The sequence below is a fragment of the Perca flavescens genome, chromosome 4 (genome assembly GCF_004354835.1).
Source record: "Perca flavescens isolate YP-PL-M2 chromosome 4, PFLA_1.0, whole genome shotgun sequence".
NCBI lineage: Eukaryota > Metazoa > Chordata > Actinopteri > Perciformes > Percidae > Perca > Perca flavescens.
In genome coordinates this window covers 28,846,480-28,862,143 of record NC_041334.1, presented here as the reverse complement: position 1 = coordinate 28,862,143, position 15,664 = coordinate 28,846,480, and the positions used below count along the sequence as shown (strand labels likewise).

Below are 15,664 nucleotides of genomic sequence, written 5' to 3'. Positions count from 1 at the left end.
ACTAGATATCATATATAATACTGCTGTAATATAATGCATGTGATGATATAATGCATTTTAATTATACGCACCTTTTTAAAGCACTCAAGGACACCTTGCAGGCACAGTTGAAAACAAGCATCAATGTATTAAGACATCATAAACTCAAACAAAACAGTATTGTAAGTTAATACAATAACTAGATATACTATTTTAATCCGTGCTAATGGGTTATAGCCATTAGAGACAGAATCAAACCAAATATGCCAGTTTAAAAAGGTGTGTTTTAAGACTGATTTTGAATATACATAATATTGAACGTTATCTACTTTTCACTTGATTACTGTTATAATACATAATAGTAATTCCTTTTATCTATGGACTTTCATGTCACTCGAGTTCACCTTACAGCTGTAAAACAGTAATAAACTGTGAGACTTGGATCCATATATTCTGTACAGAAAAGGGACAGTTCAATCAAATAATTAACTAACTAACTAACTAGTCTTCCAGATAGAAAATTCAACACCAGCTTGTATTTCAGGAAACAATGTCCTGATTAATCCGGACCTACAAAAGCTAGCACACGTGATTCCTCCTTATCCAGCTCATGCACATGTTCCCTTTCTACCTGTACATGAGATATACGGTTGTATTATATAAAGACAAAGGCAAGTGACAATAACAAAATTACGGTTCAAACGTACTTCTCTTTAGATGTGGGGAACCACAGGCCATGGTAAAACGGGCTGATCTACATTGGTTCCCACGTTATTTTTAGAGCTCTTGTTGCCTGGGTTACAGGAGACACAACTCTAGCCAATATACAGCTACGATCCCTCCTGAGCTGAGGTGAGGTGGAATGAGAGTGGTGGGGGTTAGTTAGCTGTTACAATTTTGACAAATGGAGTAAACTTGGCCTGAAAATCGCCTTCTTTGTCTGAAGTTTGTGTAGACTCATACAAAGGTTTCATTCCTCATTGTAACACGTCATCCTCAACTCCCTCTCAGTACACAGAGAATGGGGACGAGGTCTGACTGAGTAATATTTCCTTAAAGCTGCATTAATTCATATTTTTATATTAACAACGGATCAAATGACTACATGAAAGGTGAGCGGCGTGACTCATAGTGATGAACCCACAGAGATTTATCACCCAACGCTGCAGTCCCACTTGGCTCTGCAGTCTTTCAGATGATTGTTTTGGTTTTAGAGTTTACAGCGTTACTGTTTAGATTCAGTCTCACCGCTGCCATCAGTCTTATTTCCAGCAGAATTTAGTTGTAGAGTTGAGAACCAGATAGTTTCTGATGCTTTGAATAGGTGTAATTGTAAGCTAAAATAGTGTAACATGTTAACATTTCCTTTGGTTTACAAGGTCATGAAGTCATCAGATTGAAAATATTATTTCCTCACTTCGGATTATTCAGTCCAGTCCAGTTAAAGGTGTAGTCACAGCCAGTTGTTTGAATACAATACAAGCCAAGCTTACAATCAGTAAGTAAAGTATTGCTAACACTAAATTGATTGTGTACCTGTGTAATTGTTGAAAATCATTCCTACCCCACAACACTGAAGATTTACAGTGAAGTAAACCTGCTCTCTTTTTTTTGACTGCAAGAGACAGTTGGAACACAACATTTTTATTCTGTAATAAAAATGCTGTGGCTAAAACAGTGGCAGAACATTATACAGCCCACGCTATCTTCGCTTCTCCTTCCTGTTATGAGCCAAACATGTCATCTTGACTTTTCTTTTATGACTCTTGTTATGTCTCCCGCTGTAATGTATTGGTATTTATTTAACATTTCCAACCTGTGTAAAGCACTTGTGACAGTGTTTTGAATATTAAAAGAAGTTCATTTATTATCAATTCAGTGTCTAATGGTCCAGTTTGGGTTGTGGCAGATGTAGAGCCAGATAATCCTCATTGAAAACACTCAGGCTATGTTCAGACTGCAGGCAAAAGTGGCCCAAATCAGATTTTTTTTTTTGAGGGGGGGGTTCAAGTGACCAGGTCAGACTTCTTCAGAAGTCAAATCTTGTCCAGATCTGATTTTTTTTTTTCTCAAATCCGATTTAGTCCACTTCAATAAGTGGTCCTGAATCAGACCCAGGTCTGATTTCTTTTCCAGTGCGACCGCAGTGTGAACAACCAAGGCAGATTTGATGTGACTTTTACGTCACTCTACATCGACAATTGTCACAATTACGTATGCGCCGGCGGGAGTTAGCCCTAGACACAGACACTAAAATTAAAAACTTGACTAGGCCTACAAAATGGAGAACAGTGATGGAGCAAGTCAATGGAGGGAGAGTGAGGTGTTAGACTTAATTAGTGTATGGGGAGATACTTAAATTCAATCAAAACTAGAAGGATCATACCGTAACTGCTCCGTTTTTTTAAAAAAACCTTCATTTTTCTCCTCCTCAGCACCTGCTCATTAATGTTACAGTTGCCATTACACAAACATTTAGAAATAAAAGCGGAAATGCTTACTTCCTCCATAACCTCCCTAACTTTAGTGCAACAGCGTGCTGCGTCTGATTTCATTCTTATTGTTGTTATTGAAGACGGCCGCACAGCCCAATGGTGGTTTGATGTATGATGTATGTAGACCTATGATATCATCACATTAGTTAATGGCTGTTCATCCTCTTCTAATTTTAATATAGACCAAATATTTACTCAAACACAGACATACAGTGACTAATCATGGTCTAGCTAAGTCATTTGTAGCCGTGCCAATCAGAGGAGTTGGTGTAAAGTTGCTGTGGAGGCTCGGTTGAAACTCTGAAAAGGCTTATTAACATGGCTGTTTCAAATGTCCGGGTAAAATAACAAAAAAACTTTCCCATTGAACACAAAGTATTTTATTTTTTAACACACTGCACACTGGCAGGGAGACGGATTACTAAACTGCAGTTTCCCTCCTTGACCACTCATAAAAAACAGCTCATACCTTAGGAGCGGTATGACAGAAAATGTTAGTGGTTTTGAAACCTTGACTCTTATAAACCGGTAACCGGCCCATGCCTAGACTCAACAGAAAATGGATTAAAGAATCAGTAGATCTACCAATTTCACCCAAATGTCACATGTAGTCATTACTGCAGAGAATCACCAGCCCTCAATAGACATTTCAGCTCCCTGACAGTCACCATGACCAAGGCTTTTCCTGCATAGAAGAATGTTTGGCACCCCTGACTCTATTTTTTTTGTTAATTTGGGTTTTTATTTACTGAAGCATAATAGACATTTTTTGTTAATCAAATTGTCAGAAATAACATACTGCTTGCATACATGCCAAATAAGGTAATACAGTCTCTTAGCGTTCACTGTACGCGGATCGATCATGCTTACTGCCATGCGTAGTCACCCTCCCCCCAAAGGCCCATTCTGAGTCAGGAAAAACCCTGCATGACCAGTGTCCACCATAAGTTCTTCAGAAACACACATGCACAGAAATTCAAGTTAAATGCACCTTTACTGCGTTTGTTTGACCTTCTGTAATTGTGTGTGAAAGCGCATGCTTGAGCTCACACTCTTTACATGAGTCTGCTCACTCGGCAGGTTTAATCCATCATTCATCCTTCACTGGGTCCATCTCTCCTTCCACACTGAGCTAAGCAGAATGAAGGTGTTCATGTATTTACAATCTGGATAAGAGTCATTGGTGTAATCCAGCATGAGCTCATGCTGACTCATGCACAGTTACCTCTGGTACAGCTCAGACACATGTTGGCTTTGTGTTGTCTTTGTCCTCCTACCTTCAAGTCAACTCAATAACGCTCAAGCCCACATTCATAGTCCAGATACTGAGGTTAATTAATTGAATGGGTTACACACAAGCAAATATTATAACAGAAATATTTTTTTAAAATTGGCTTTGCAAATGCTTTATGAGAAAGAAAATGTTTGTTAGACCTCAGGGCTACACATCATGTGTTGTGGTGAGAGACACTGAATGTAAAACATAACTTTTGATTTTTTTACAAGAAGGGCCCCTTTAAATTGAGAGTATTAAAGTTGTCACAAGGCGGGAACAGGGTAATAACAAATACATTTGTACATGTACACACTTAGTGGCCACTTTATTAGGTACATCTGTACAACCAAATGCAATCCGATTCAACTGTTCTACCATAAAGTCTACTTTTACTGTATGATTCCTATCATGCTCAGTTTTTGCAACCTTTGTAATGGTAGAATTTATGCCAGAGCTGTTACATGGAATTGCATCAGAATGTACAAGTGTGCCTATTAAAGTGTAATACAGTTATGATACACACCGTTACCATACCAATCTCAATCCGGTGAGTCATCATTTTACCCCTATCACCGCACCCACGGGTCTCAAGGGGCAGCAGAGCACAGAGTTGACAACAGAATGACTAGTAGGATTATTAATATTATAAGAACATCTTGCCTTATTTTTCTTCTCACCTTCTTCACAGGATCAAACACGCCAACATTGTATCTCTGGAAGAGATATTTGAAAGTAAATCACACCTCTACCTTATCATGCAACTGTGAGTATTTACATGTGTGTGGGTTTGTGTGATGTGGGTTTCAAACTCTCTCCCACGCACACTGCATGTCACATGCCATTAATTGCACCCTGTAACACACACACACGCAACATTGTACTATGCCTACTCATGAACACCAGTGGGGAGTTTGCCCTCACACCTGCAGCCTGTCAGCCTCCCACCCACCTCAACTACTGAAATGTCAGAGAGAGAGAGAGAGAGAGAGAGAGAGAGAACAAGAGAGAGAACAGATTAGAATCAGAAGCACTGTTAACTGTGAGGCTCCAGAAAAAAATTAATTATTTATGCATTAATCACACTCAATGGCAAATCATAGACATAAAAGACAGAGGCAGAGAGGGAGGGTGTACATTTATCAAGAGAAAGGATGAGTGGGAAATTGTCCTTTTCGTTGGAATTTGTCCTTCGTCAAAACAATATGTTAACACTTGAATGCTCACGACCAGACTCCCACAGTTCTGATCTTCTGTTAAAAGGTTGCTTCTCCTGGAGGCTCAAACAAACGTCTTCACATCATCTGTAGACAGAGTGAAGTCTCCATCTAGTGGCTTCTAAGTCTAACGTCAAGCAGACATCATCACACTGTCTGTGGTTTCATTCACACCACAGTGGACCTTTTTTCACTCATTTCATACAGCGTCTTATAGCAGTTATTTACAACTTTGAACAAATGAACAAGTTTCCTTGTTCAGATTAGTCCCTGTTTTATATTTCCCTCATGCACGTTCTCTCTCACACTCTGACAGTTTGTCTTGGTCACAAATACTTTCAAAATAATATGTTTATACCATGTATTTTTACACTTTCAGACTTTATCTCACTATTCCTCCATTGCAACCATCAAGACCTACCTGGCTAAAGGCCTACCTGGTTAAATAAAGGTTAAATAAAACAAGGAAATGTGGCTAAAATCTATGGCTCTCTCGGCCAATCAGTGGGCTCCTTCCATTATTTCCAGTCCAGTCTGATTTGTGTGGTTGTTGTCTCCATACTGTACTATATATTCCACAAGCTTTTCTTCTCTTTCATGATTGGATCCCTCCTACTGTTTCTAGGGTATCTGGCGGGGAACTCTTTGATCGTATCATAGAGAAGGGCTTCTACACGGAGAAAGATGCCAGTAAGCTCATTCAGCAGATTCTTGATGCCGTCAAATACCTCCACGACATGGGCATTGTGCACCGTGACCTCAAGGTCAGTACTCGGGCCACAGATATTAATGGAAAGTTAGCCTCCATATGATAATTTTTTTGTGTGTTCAGGAAAAAGTTTGCATGATTTGTGCGATGGTACTCTGTCATCATCTTTCATTTCTGGTTTTGGTTTCGTCCCTCCTCGTCGCAGCCAGAGAATCTGCTGTACTACAGCATGGATGAAGACTCCAAGATCATGATCAGTGACTTTGGTCTGTCTAAGATTGAGGGCTCTGGCAGTGTGATGTCGACAGCGTGTGGAACACCTGGATATGTTGGTAAAGAAGTCAGAGACTCTGCTTCGAATGAATCCAGTGAATTCCCAATGGCAGGGAACACTGTATCGTGCAATATTCGCACAATGCCAATATCCAACTGGTACTGCAATGCAAAATCTTTCATTTAACACCATCTACAGCTAATAAGAAGCTCATATAGATATTCAAAGTCAGGAATCATTTTACCAGTTTAATTTTTGTCAATAATTTTTGCCACCACGGTCACACTCTAGCTTTACTCACATGCTCAACTAGAAAATGAATCCCTTTTTAACATACTAATGCTGCTGAACATGTGTCACACATTGTTAAACATCTGTCTTGCTAATGCTCGTGTATAACCTTGTTTTGTTCTTTCAGCCCCTGAAGTGTTGGCTCAGAAACCCTACAGTAAAGCAGTGGATTGCTGGTCTATTGGTGTCATAGCCTATATTCTGTAAGTACGCTTTTTGAACCGAGCCTGACACTGGATAGATTGAGGTATTATAGTCATTGATGCAGTTATAATCATCTCCTTGCTGACTGCTTTTATAACTGCAGTGATTGTCATTTTAACCTCCTGGGATGCTTCTAGTAGAAAAACATGACATCTGTGCTCTCCTGTGTGTCAGGTTGTGTGGTTACCCTCCGTTCTACCACGAGAATGATTCCAAACTATTCGAACAGATCCTGAAGGCAGAATACGAGTTTGATTCTCCTTACTGGGATGATATCTCTGATTCAGGTACAGTAATTATCAAGCTATTTTTCCCTTTAAGTTAAGGCAGATTTTTCGGAGAGACACATCAAACACGTCTATATATCTCTTTGAATGTGTAGATCTCCAAGTGTGCATTAAGTTCTTTAGATGTGTTATTTTTCCAGGTGCATAATCTATTAAAGGTCACCGGGGAAACAATTATTAAACCACCCAGAACATCTTTTTGTCAACAGCTTCCCCTGACCTCAAGTTAGCTTAGAAACTGTCCTGGCTCTGCCTTGAATCTTTCCTAGTGCCCAAACCTACTGAATTCCTCTTGATCTATTTAGAAGTGGCCTAAAACCATTATCCTCCCTCCTTGCTTAACTCCTTACTTTATCACATAGGTCAGAGAGGTCAGCCACTTTATGGGATTCAGTAATTGCATCTTCCAGTCATAAAAACAACCCTGAAAATAACATTGAATATAAAATTGCATAAATGTCAGAAAGGAATAGGAAACTTTATTAATGCAACAAAATTACAGTCACTTTAGCTGAAATTAGATCTTTTTTTTCAGGGAGCTGAAATATTTTCTAGTACAATAATCTTTGCAAAATATTGCCTTGATAAATACTGAAATTGGATGAAAATCTTCACAGTAACAACAAATAATCTAAAACATGTTTAAACAAAGTCCTCTCCTGCACCTTAAAGGTGCAGTAAGTGATACTGCGCAAAGATTGTTGATATTTTAACTCAGCTGCCCCCCCCTTCAGAATCTCCCCCCCGAGATTGGACACACTTGTAACGCACATTGCCATAGCGACCAGAGAAACACTTCTGCTAGTATCTCTGCTGACTAAAGGAAATATGGCAGAATCTATGTTATCTAGGTTGTGGATTAGCTTTTGCTGTTTTTCAGCGATCTCTTGATAACTCCTGGCAGGACGGCCCATTCATATGCTGCCTACAAGCCCACAAGCAAAAGCAATGATCCCATGTTTATTTATGTATCCCCCAGTCCTGACTCTTTTCCCTGCTCTGGGCGAGGATCTCTTCAACATTTAGAACAAAGTATACAATTGATGCAGCGGCCAATTTTCTGGCATATGGGAATTACCTCAAGATTTGTTTTCTGTTGTTGACAGCACTTCAGTTATTACATCAATGCAACTGGTGCAACTTTTGTAATTCTGACTTTTTTATTTTAAATCCTTTTTTGTCATTATAGCTAAAGACTTTATAGTCCACCTGATGGAGAAAGATCCCAACACACGTTACACCTGTGATCAGGCTCTGCAGCACCCCTGGTACTGGTCCTCCCTCTGTCGTCTGATTCAAACCTTGATACTTTCAACTTCAGTGATTTACTATTTTAACCAGACATGTATAAAGTACTAGAGACCCAGACTTGAGTAAAAGTACAAATGCTCTATCAAAAAAGCTCATTTTTTGTACTTAAGTATTGCAAGTAGTTTATTTTAAAATGTACTACTCAAGTACAGAAAGTAAAAGTACAAGTATTGAGTTATCTAGTTATTAAAGAAAGCGGTCAAAAGTTTGAATATCATTGTTTATATTATTTCAAATGTTTAGCCTAACGAGTAACGATGCAGCACATACAAAATGTGTATCGGAGTGAAAGTATTAAAGTCATCGAAAATATGTACTGCAGTAAAAGTGGAAGTAGGAGAAAAAAAAATAATACTCTAGTAGAGTACAGATACAGCCTTTTAGTACTTAAGTACAGTAGTGAAGTAGTTCTACTTTGTTACTATACATCTCTGGTTTTAACTAATCCCGGTTGTGGCTGTACATGTCACTTTTATCCATGGAACACACTCTTATGTTTCCTTACCCCTCTGTTTGTCAGGATTGCTGGGGATACTGCTCTGGATAAGAACATCCACGAGTCTGTCAGTGCTCAGATCAAGAAGAATTTTGCTAAGAGCAAGTGGAAGGTAAGTCAGACTTCCAGTTTTTTTTTGCCTTTTAGTGTACATGGAGAGAATACAGTTTAGCTACAATAACAACTGTTGGTCTGAACTGAAGAATAGCTAGAAATGGTAAAGTTTTGAGACTGCCAAAAATCTTTAGGCCGGTGGTTTCAAACCTGGTGGTTGGGACCCCCTCAATGGTTGTTAAATGAATCCATGGGGTCAAGAAGATAACAAAAATGAGACAAAATTGTGCCTCACTTTCTTTTTCTTTTTTTTATGCTTTTCTTCAAACTTTGCCCGTACTCTGCACAGTTTAACTCTCGGGGGCCTATAAAAACTACTAATATGAAACACTCTTTAAATAAACTGGTTACAACTCACAGACGTGCACCCTCTTCTGAAAAAAAATGTCCGGAACCACTGCTTTAGGCAGCTGTCCGTGTCGAGGTTGGTCTTTCGTTTTCAGATGAATGAGATTCTACAGTTTTCTGGGTTATATTGCATTTGTGTCTTTTCCTCTGCAGCAAGCATTCAACGCCACAGCAGTGGTCCGTCACATGAGGCGTCTCCAGCTGGGCACCAGCCACGAGGGACCCAACCCCCCCCTGGCCAGTCCGTGCCAAACTCATCTGCTTGAGGAAGGAGCAGGTACCAGTTACACACACACACACACACACACACACACTGTAAATACATTAGGGGCGTTGAAATGAATCATTGCATCAATGCATCGCAATGCGGATGTGGACGATTCTGCATCGATGCAGTGACAGACCATAATTGACTATTGGCTACTGATGTAACTTGTTGATTTTCCGGATTCTGCTTTTTTTTTTTTTTTTTTTTTGTTGCCTTTTGTCTGTTGTCTGCTGTGTTCAGACTCTGCTCCAATCAGGAAGTGTCTTTTATTTTTTAAGAGCAGATCCAATAAAAAGGGGAGTTCATCTATATCTGACTGCTTGAATTTGCAATATATAATAATATTGAGGAGGGGGACATGCATCGTGTTATCGATTGGAATCGTTGCAGGATAATCGTAATCGAATTGAATCGTGAGACCAGTGAAGATTCACACCCCTAAAATACATCCGTGACTATGGACTGCAGCTGTTGTCATTTCTAGTGTAACATATGTATTGGCTTTAATGACAAACAGCTACAGTACTGATAGTAGGTCCTCTTTCTCTCTCAGATGCTTGTTGCGAGGGAGGATGCTCCCAGAACCTCGACAGCGGAGCTGACCCCCTGTCCAACTGCACCTACCGCTGCCACCCAACCAGCAGGGTGTGATCCCTGCACCTGCTCCACTTACTTGCCTAATCAATCCCAGTGACTTTCCAAATTTTACCCCCTCGGTGGAACGGGAGGTACCATCTCCCCCCTTATCTGGTTAGGAATACAGCGTCATTCCAACCTCTCGCCTGCAGGGGGAGCAAGTCTGTCCAGGCTGAGACGGAAGACCTAAAATGGGATGAAAGGAGGAGTAGTGAGACTTGATGATGATGATGATGATGCACCGGAGGATTACTTTTACAGACTGGGGTGGTAGTTTGGGATGAGTTAAAATGGGGAGAGGATACAAAGGAAGGAGGGGAAGATCACCCCCTCCACCAGCATGTCAGGGGGGGGTGTTTTTTGCTGAAGCAGGACAGAGCTCATTGAACACTGTTTTTACTCATTTTTGGTTCAGCCTGTCTCTTTGTTTTTTTGTTTATTGTTTTATACATATATATATAAATATATATTTGTGTTGTCTTTTTAACCTCCTACTGTGGAGTGTAAATCCAGAGACAATATCTGCATGATGAGGACAGCGTTTCCCCATGCATGTTTTGTTATCTTAAGAGATATACCCTGTTGCAGAAATGCAGTATCACAGTACAATGCAAATGATGGAGTGTTGCGTGCAAAGTTGCTAAGGCATAGAGCATTTTGATGCGTTGCAGTATTTGAAATGAAATTCAGTCAAATCTTGTCATTTTTTCAGATCTGCATTCTGTGTCTTTAAGTCATGCTTTCAGACAATCAGTAAGAATAGTTTATGCAATGAAAACTCCATATATGGACTATTTAGCCTTCCTTGTGGTGATATAGTGTTTCCATGCAGCGGTTTGGCTTCTCCCTCTCTCTTTTTTTTTTCAACCCCAACCTCTTCAACCACTTGAGCACAGGGATATATCTTGTCTAAGGTGCCTTTAGGATATACAGTATGATGAGTTTATTTTCAGATAGCTTCTGAAATGTTTTGTCAAAGCATAGACTCTTTCAGTCACTCCATATTTTGTATGTATCACATTTTAAACTTTAAAATGCAGTCATCATTACAATATGAAACAATAATATTGTTAAAGCCTTTCTGGAGAGCTTAATCAGGATTATTTTCAAAAAGAATCCTTCAAACACATGTTTTTTCAGAATTATTATCAGTATATTGCCAGCTCTCTCAAATACATCAACACATATAAAGGAACTGTGTTGATGTATTTCAACACAAATCCTATAGTACATTTTATGAAAAAAAACGGCATTTGCAAACCAGGAAAAGCATTGATCATTGTGCTTAGCCATACTCGAGACTAGGCTGATTTAGTAGGATTAAGTATGTTGTGTGAATGCAAAAAAAAAAAAGACTGCAACCAAAATATGATATGCATCTGTCACCATGTACTGTAATTGTACCCTCATTCCAATCCTTTTCTTTTTACATTATTTTACAGACTTTAGTCCTCAACATGCAGCCTGTTTAGAAAGGAAACCTGGATTAAAAAGTGTGAATACGCATCAGATTGACTCGCTTCATCTATGCTGCACGTCCACCGGTGTTTTTTATGTTTGTGTGTGCATGAAGGGTACAAACTCTGTATTCATTTTCCATTCATCCAACTCTTTTTTTTTTTTAAACAGACAAACTTATAGCAGTGTTTGCTCTTTTACGATGTAAATTCTTTAGAGGAGAATGGTGCTCAGACTATCAGATGTAGAGGAGCTTAATGCATATTTGTTCGAATCCTCTGTAATTCATTTTGGACTGCCCTAGATGGCTCACAGATCTCCACTAAGGCAGTGAAAGTGATGCTGAGATCTTCCACCGACCATAGCTTCATCCATCCTCTGATTGCATTGTCCTGTCCTTAACAGGATCACATTTTCTTATTAACCTTTCTTTTTCTCTCTGATACAACCATATACACATTCGGTACTGATGTGATTAGCATGATGTAGCTTGGAATTTGTCAAATCCCATGATCAACAATGAGTAGTGTGTACACTTCTTGTGATAATGTAACAGATGCCATGAGATGAGTGCTTTTAAAATGAGAGATTTTGTCAGAGGTTTTACTCTTCTAACAAGTTCAAAATTCTCTTCAAGTTCAATGTGCTGCTTCAAAGTCTTTGAGCTTTATTCTGCATTCCTAATTGGATAGGCGTTGTAGTGTGGTGACTCCAAACTGTAAAGCGTAGATAAAAGATTTTTAAATTTCTGTGATTTTCAGTGTGAATTGTTGGTACTTCATGAATTACTGTGACAGAGAAAGACCCAAACAAGCAGAGGAAAGCTGAGGCATGGTGGCGGTTGTTGTCCTCAGTCTTGTCATGTTGGCTGACAATATCACAATTAATCTTCTGATAATAAAAACAACTCAGCTAATTTGACATTTAGCCACAAACATTCAGTCATAAATCTCCTGTAGTCCAATTTAGCTCCTGTAATTTGCCTACTGATGATTCATTTTATTGTATTAATATACTGTACAAAGTTTTTTACATACTCCAGCTCCTTTTGATTTAGCACACTCAATCCTAAAAGTGCTCAAAAATGATTCCCAAAAACCCTAAATGAAAAACTTATTTGTAGGAAAAAATCTAAAGATATATTAGAGAAGTAAAAGAATTTTGTTAAATTCACTTTGTTATAATTGAGCGCTGTGAGTGAGCATTGAACCAGCGAACCTAACGAGAGAAATAACAAGAGAAATCTCTGGATGTTTGTTCTTGTGCTGTTCTTTGCTGAGGCAACAAACCTGGAAACTAAATATTTTTACATTCCAGTGCAATGAAACAAATGACAATGAAATACATAACCAAGTAGAATCCCATTACCTCACCACTCAACCACCTTGGCAGGCAAATAGCAGGAGTGATACAACATACTGTAGGCCTACATACATTTCGTTCCTGGAGTTTACAATGCATCAGCCAGAAAGAATTCAATGATTTGTGTGAAGGTTTCTCCTTTGATTGCTAATTATTGTAGAGAATGACCAATGTGTGATAACATTGTTAAATAAATATGTTGCCTTTTAAGAAATGCTGTTTTGGGCCACAGTATGCGCTGTATACACCATAGACTGTAAAAATAAGTATACATAGATGCAGTGCATCATGGGTTGTTGAAAAGTGATTACTGCTCAGTGTGAAAGCCAGTGACTTGATCTTGAAACAGATTTGTGAATGAAACGCACATTAAATTCCCTGCTATGCATTATGAATCTGTCTGACTACATTTGTAAAAGATAAAAAGACATTTTGTAAGCTTATATTTCATGTCCTATATATCTTTAACAATATGCCAAAACGTTTAATCACAAGGCTTATTTCTGGAAAACAATTATTTTAAGCAAATGTATTATTTTGCACTTAAGCAGGAAATAATGCAACCAGTGCTGCCCTGACAGATATATAGGATGGCATGTCCGTCGTTATGCCTTATCTTATCTTATTTATTTATTATTTTACAACAAAAAGTAATAATGACCTTTACTAAAAAACATTAGCAACTTTCAACCAACAAAAGTTGTCCTTTCAGCTTTCCATTTAACATTATTACTTTTAAACAAATCTAATAAATGAATGAGCAATAATACATGTGCAATTTAAAATACAAGTGATTTAACCACACCAAATTGTGAATGTCACTTAAGTCAAAAGCTGAGTTAGCAGCTGAACTTCTACTCTACTAAGCTAGGCTAGTTACCCGGTTAGCAGGACTAATTTAGCAGTTTCTAGTCTTGACTGGATTTTGCTGCTGCCTTATTTATGTAGGATAATACACAAATTACCAAGACGTTAGTTACCAAAATGTATTCAATTACAGGAAGAGACCGCTAGTGGGGAAAGGTCAGTGGCTTTGTCTTTAGCCAATGCTAGCTGTGTAGTTGACTATTGCAACTGCGCATTAAACATGCTGTTTTCTCTGAAATTATATATTTATATGACATAAGAACATATAGTATGGTAAAATAAATGTCTACATTTTGACCAAATGTAGTTTTAACTTGTAGGGTATAAACGTACCGTGTCAGATTTCTTTGAAAGTTACTCTCATCCTTTGTCAGAAACGAGAAACCTGTAAGAAAAGTTATAATAATAATAATAATAATAATAATAATAATAATAACAACAACAACAACAACAACAACAACAACAATAATAATAATAATAATACAATAGAAGTGATACTTTTCTCAATGGGGAAATTCTGCAACTGTTGCTCTCATGAAATAGTTTTGTGGCTTGAAAGGTTTGTCATGAATGTTAATTTCATAGTCTGCTACATGAGGCCTCTCTCGTCCTCTCCGAGGAATGCTGGGTAATTGAGGCTTGTGGTTTGGCTCTCTGGATCATTTGCGCTGGAGGAGACAGAGAACTGAGCGAGAGCATGAGTCTGGTGGTCGACCTCATTCAGGAGACAGCAGACAGAGTAAAAATGACGCGGTCAAACCAGAAACAAGGGACTGGTTCAAAATAATGGGAGATAAATTGCATGGATCACAAGGTATAGAGTGCTGAAAGATGCAGGCGGTGTTTAGATGTGGAAGAGTGGAAAAAATTAAGCGAAATGGCCATGGGTGAAACTTGGCACTGTGTAAAACAGTACAACTAAATCAAGGATGGGTCCATTTTTTAAGCTAACATACATAACTTTATGCCTGGGTTTAATTTCCCCCTACAGTATGAAAGCATCAGCACATTGATGAAGATTGTGCGCATCCTCCTCCCATCCTGAATCTGGAGTGCTGTTGTCCATGCTTGCATGGAATGTGAAATAGAGACTTGATACAGAAACAAGCCAAAAGTGAACAACACTGGTATTACTGACTCACAACTTTTTGCATAGTGGATTTATCTGAGCAGTGTCAGCAATTCAAAACTTTTTCAAACGTACACTGTAAGCAAATTCCTATAGTGACGAGAATCATCATGAATAGGCTGCTATGAAATGAACAAGGCACAAAATTGCTAGCATACGCTCAATATGACTGCAGTATACAGTTGAGCTGTATGAGAAGTTTGAGCTTGTAATGAGGTACTGTTTATTTGCCAACTTGTTTGCTTACACATTTCAGCTTTATTTCTGGCAGAAATCATGCCTAAGTAAGCCATACTGGGGTTTGCAACTAAATGTTAATGTCAGCATGCTAACATGCTCACAATGCCAATGCTAACATGCTGAAGTATCGGTATAATGTTTGTTATGTCCACCATATTAGTTCAGTGTGTTAGCATGCTAACATTTATTAAGTAGCACTAAACAGTACACCTCATGCTGATGGGAATGTCCTTAGTTTAGCAGGTTTTTAGTCATAAACTATATTGGACAAGTTAGAATTTGTTTGTTTTTTTAAGATTATTTTTTGGGGTTTTTCCCTTTATTTTTGAAAGTAGATAGACATGAAAGTAGGATAGAGATGGGGGATGACACGCAGCAAAGGGCAGCAGGTCGGACTCGAACGCTGCACCGCTGCAGGACTCAGCCAACATGGGGCAAACGCTCTTACTGGGTGAGCTAGAGGTCGCCCCGACAAGTTAGAATTTTGACCTGATCATGGCGCTAGATGAAAAGTCAGGGGATTGCCAAAGTCGGTTTTCAAGACATTTTACTTAAAACCACAATGTCAATTTAATGGTGCAGCTTGTCAAGAAAAGTCAGGGGATTCATTTTCTGGGCATCATAAATGTATTTACAAAATGCTATGTCAATCCCTCCAGTAGTTGAAGAGATGATACTATCTGGACCAAAGTGGTGGACCAACCGA

At 38.7% G+C, this 15,664-nt stretch overlaps 1 protein-coding gene across 1 annotated transcript in view; it reads left to right on the top strand.

Moving 5' to 3' along the window:
- Positions 1-11,411, top strand: part of camk1b (calcium/calmodulin-dependent protein kinase Ib) — a 41,193-nt gene extending 29,782 nt beyond the window's left edge. The window contains exons 4-12 of the mRNA XM_028575395.1: positions 4,439-4,513; positions 5,590-5,728; positions 5,879-6,005; positions 6,366-6,441; positions 6,617-6,729; positions 7,919-7,997; positions 8,561-8,648; positions 9,152-9,275; positions 9,820-11,411. Coding sequence (XP_028431196.1) covers positions 4,439-4,513; positions 5,590-5,728; positions 5,879-6,005; positions 6,366-6,441; positions 6,617-6,729; positions 7,919-7,997; positions 8,561-8,648; positions 9,152-9,275; positions 9,820-9,917 — 919 coding nt within the window. The 3' untranslated portion in view covers positions 9,918-11,411. The remainder of the gene's footprint in view (positions 1-4,438; positions 4,514-5,589; positions 5,729-5,878; positions 6,006-6,365; positions 6,442-6,616; positions 6,730-7,918; positions 7,998-8,560; positions 8,649-9,151; positions 9,276-9,819) is intronic.
- The last annotated feature ends 4,253 nt before the right edge of the window (positions 11,412-15,664 follow it).